Source organism: Sinocyclocheilus grahami, unplaced genomic scaffold (assembly GCF_001515645.1).
Source record: "Sinocyclocheilus grahami isolate Dianchi unplaced genomic scaffold, SAMN03320097.WGS_v1.1 scaffold265.1, whole genome shotgun sequence".
Classification (NCBI taxonomy): Eukaryota; Metazoa; Chordata; class Actinopteri; order Cypriniformes; family Cyprinidae; genus Sinocyclocheilus; species Sinocyclocheilus grahami.
Window position 1 is genome coordinate 563983 of NW_015505444.1, and position 4939 is coordinate 568921.

Sequence of the window (4939 nt, forward strand, 5' to 3'; positions counted from 1 at the left end):
TATATATATATATATATATATATATATATACACACACAGTATATATACATACAGTACACACACACATTATGGAAACACAAACCTTTCAAGTTTTCAAGTTGCATTTTGGATGCAATTAATCGCGGTTAATCGATTTAACAGCACTATATAAAATATCAAAATATTTTTAAAAATTATTAAAATAAATGAAAAATATTTTGGGACCCTTTTATACGGTAAAAAGGAAGTAGGAAATATGTGATTTAGATTATTTCATTGAGATGTGACTTCTTGTTGGTTCTTATTGGTGTTATGTCATTCTGACATGACATAAGATTTTTTAAATGACATTTCCTTCTTTTTGATAAACTACAGACCCTCACAGACATAATCATCAACCCAAGCATCCAGGACAACACATGATTCCTGTTGAAAAAGAGAGGACACACCACAGAGAAATTAAGAAACAGTTCATCGAAGGTATTGTTAGGCCATTAAGAGTTTGTAAGATATCTAGTATTGTGGTAGATGTGGTTTTGGTGACCTTTTCCTAACCTGTGGTTAAAAATGAGTAGTGTAGTAGAGACCACAGAGGAGTTTGTGGTCTGTGATCGCTCTAGATTGAGATAATTGTGATTGAATATAGCGTGAAAGTCTTATGATGAATGTACAGGTTGTTATTTTTGGATAGTCTGCTTGGTGTTCAATAGCTGTTTATAAAACACAACATGGGGTATGCGTGTGTGTTTGTGTGTACATACCAACTTTGTGATTATCTGAATGATTGCACCCAAGCATTACCTACACCACACCCAGTGGAGGATACTGGGAAGGGTGAGGAGATTTCTGGGAGGAAAGAGAAGATTCCTGGGAAGCATGAAGTAACTGAAGAAGAGTTTGTTGGGCCAAACTCAATTCCAGAGCCTGTCAAACCAATATCGGGATTTCATAAGCCAATGAATAAATATCATGTTCATAAGTCAATACCAGAATCTCATGAACCAATACAAAAATCACATGAATCAATAAAAATAAATCATGAACCAAAACAGAAATCTCCAATAGTAAAACTTCATGAGCCAATTCATAAACATCATGAGCCAATACCAGAATCTCATGAGCCAATGCATAAACCATTTGAGACAATCGTGAATCCTCATGAGCCAATAGTGAAACCTCATGAGTCAATGCATAACCCTCATGAGCTAATAGTAATTCCTCATGAGCCAATGCATAAACCACTTGAGACAATGGTGAATTCCCATGAGCCAATGCATAAACATCATGAGCCAATAGTGAAACTTCATGAGCCAGGGCATAACACTCATGAGCCAATAGTGAATCTTCATGAACCAATAGTTAAACCTCATGAGCCAACGCATAAACCTCATGAACCATTAGTGAATCCTCATGAGCCAATAGTGAATTCTCATGGGCCAGTAGTACATCATCATGAGTCAATGCATAAACCTCATGATCCAATAGTGAATACTCACAAGCCGATAGCGAATCCTCATGAGCCAATGCTTAAACCTCATGAGCCAATAGTGAATTCACATGAGGCAATGCATAAACCTCGTGATCCAATAGTCAATCCTCATGGGCCAATAGTAAATACTCACACGCCAATAGTGAGTCCTCATGAGGCAATGCATAAACCTCGTGAGCCAGAGAAACCTCTTGAGCCAATAGTGAAAACTCATGAGCCAATGCATAAAACTCATGGATCAATAGTGAAACCCCATGAGCCAACAGTACATCACCATGAGGCAATGCATAAACCTTATGAGCCAATAGTACATAATCATGGGGCAATGCATAAACCTCATGATCCAGTAGTGAAATCTCATGAGGCAATGCATAAACCTCATGAACCAATAGTACATCCTCATGAGGCAATGCATAAACCTCATGAACCAATAGTACATCATCAAGAGGAAATGCATAAACCTCATGAACCAGTAGTACATCCTCATGAGCCAATGCATAAACCTCATGATCCAGTAGTGAAACCTCATGAGCCAATAGTACATCATCATGAGCCAATGCATAAACCTCATGAGTCAATAGTACATCCTCATGAGGCAATGCATAAACCTCATGAGCCAATAGTGACCTTTTCCTAACCTGTGGTTAAAAATGAGTAGTGTAGTAGAGACCACAGAGGAGTTTGTGGTCTGTGATCGCTCTAGATTGAGATAATTGTGATTGAATATAGCGTGAAAGTCTTATGATGAATGTACAGGTTGTTATTTTTGGATAGTCTGCTTGGTGTTCAATAGCTGTTTATAAAACACAACATGGGGTATGCGTGTGTGTTTGTGTGTACATACCAACTTTGTGATTATCTGAATGATTGCACCCAAGCATTACCTACACCACACCCAGTGGAGGATACTGGGAAGGGTGAGGAGATTTCTGGGAGGAAAGAGAAGATTCCTGGGAAGCATGAAGTAACTGAAGAAGAGTTTGTTGGGCCAAACTCAATTCCAGAGCCTGTCAAACCAATATCGGGATTTCATAAGCCAATGAATAAATATCATGTTCATAAGTCAATACCAGAATCTCATGAACCAATACAAAAATCACATGAATCAATAAAAATAAATCATGAACCAAAACAGAAATCTCCAATAGTAAAACTTCATGAGCCAATTCATAAACATCATGAGCCAATACCAGAATCTCATGAGCCAATGCATAAACCATTTGAGACAATCGTGAATCCTCATGAGCCAATAGTGAAACCTCATGAGTCAATGCATAACCCTCATGAGCTAATAGTAATTCCTCATGAGCCAATGCATAAACCACTTGAGACAATGGTGAATTCCCATGAGCCAATGCATAAACATCATGAGCCAATAGTGAAACTTCATGAGCCAGGGCATAACACTCATGAGCCAATAGTGAATCTTCATGAACCAATAGTTAAACCTCATGAGCCAACGCATAAACCTCATGAACCATTAGTGAATCCTCATGAGCCAATAGTGAATTCTCATGGGCCAGTAGTACATCATCATGAGTCAATGCATAAACCTCATGATCCAATAGTGAATACTCACAAGCCGATAGCGAATCCTCATGAGCCAATGCTTAAACCTCATGAGCCAATAGTGAATTCACATGAGGCAATGCATAAACCTCGTGATCCAATAGTCAATCCTCATGGGCCAATAGTAAATACTCACACGCCAATAGTGAGTCCTCATGAGGCAATGCATAAACCTCGTGAGCCAGAGAAACCTCTTGAGCCAATAGTGAAAACTCATGAGCCAATGCATAAAACTCATGGATCAATAGTGAAACCCCATGAGCCAACAGTACATCACCATGAGGCAATGCATAAACCTTATGAGCCAATAGTACATAATCATGGGGCAATGCATAAACCTCATGATCCAGTAGTGAAATCTCATGAGGCAATGCATAAACCTCATGAACCAATAGTACATCCTCATGAGGCAATGCATAAACCTCATGAACCAATAGTACATCATCAAGAGGAAATGCATAAACCTCATGAACCAGTAGTACATCCTCATGAGCCAATGCATAAACCTCATGATCCAGTAGTGAAACCTCATGAGCCAATAGTACATCATCATGAGCCAATGCATAAACCTCATGAGTCAATAGTACATCCTCATGAGGCAATGCATAAACCTCATGAGCCAATAGTGCATCATCAAGAGGCAATGCATAAACCTCAAGAGCCAATAGTACATCATCATGAGGCAGTGCATAAACCTCATGAACCAATAGTACATCATCATGAGGCAATGCATAAACCTCACAAACCAATAGTACATCCTCATGAACCAATGCATAAACCTCATGATCCAGTAGTGAAACCTCATGAGCCAATAGTACATCCTCATGAGGCAATGCATAAACCTCATAAGCCAATAGTACATCATCATGAGGCAGTGCATAAACCTCATGAATCAATAGAACATCATCAAGAGGCAATGCATAAACCTCATGAACCAATAGAACATCCTCATGAGCCAATGCATAAACCTCATGATCCAGTAGTGAATCCTCATGAGCCAATAGTACATCATCATGAGCCAATGCATAAACCTCATGAGCCAATAGTACATCCTCATGAGGCAATGCATAATCCTCATGAACCAATAGTACATAATCAAGAGGCAATGCATAAACCTCATGAGCCAATAGTACATCATCATGAGACAATGCATAAACCCCATGAGCCAATGCATAAACCCCATGAGCTAATAGTACATCATCATGAGGCAATGCATAATCATCATGAGCCAATAGTACATCATCATGAGCCAATGCATAAACCTCATGAGCCAGTAGTGAAACCTCATGAGCCAATAGTACATCATCATGAGACAATGCATAAACCCCATGAGCCAATGCATAAACCTCAAGAGCCAATAGTACATCATCATGAGGCAGTGCATAAACCTCATGAACCAATAGAACATCATCAAGAGGCAATGCATAAACCTCATGAACCAATAGAACATCATCAAGAGGCAATGCATAAACCTCATGAACCAATAGTACATCCTCATGAGCCAATGCATAAACCTCATGATCCAGTAGTGAAACCTCATGAGCCAATAGTACATCATCATGAGCCAATGCATAAACCTCATGAGCCAACCATACATCATCATGAGGCAATGCATAAACCCCATGAGCCAATAGTACATCATCATGAGCCAATGCATAAACCTCATGAGCCAATAGTACATCCTCATGAGGCAATGCATAATCCTCATGAACCAATAGTACATCATCAAGAGGCAATGCATAAACCTCATGAGCCAATAGTACATCATCATGAGACAATGCATAAACCCCATGAGCCAATGCATAAACACCATGAGCTAATAGTACATCATCATGAGGCAATGCATAATCATCATGAGCCAATAGTACATCATCATGAGCCAATGCATAAACCTCATGAGCC

The 4939-nt window shown here is 39.2% G+C and overlaps 1 protein-coding gene across 1 annotated transcript in view; it reads left to right on the forward strand.

Annotated features, from left to right (window-relative positions):
- LOC107599395 (uncharacterized) overlaps positions 1 to 4939 on the forward strand; it is a 76713-nt gene that overhangs the window by 46872 nt on the left and 24902 nt on the right. The window contains exons 7-9 of the mRNA XM_016290974.1: positions 355 to 518; positions 690 to 2090; positions 2262 to 4727. Coding sequence (XP_016146460.1) covers positions 355 to 518; positions 690 to 2090; positions 2262 to 4727 — 4031 coding nt within the window. The remainder of the gene's footprint in view (positions 1 to 354; positions 519 to 689; positions 2091 to 2261; positions 4728 to 4939) is intronic.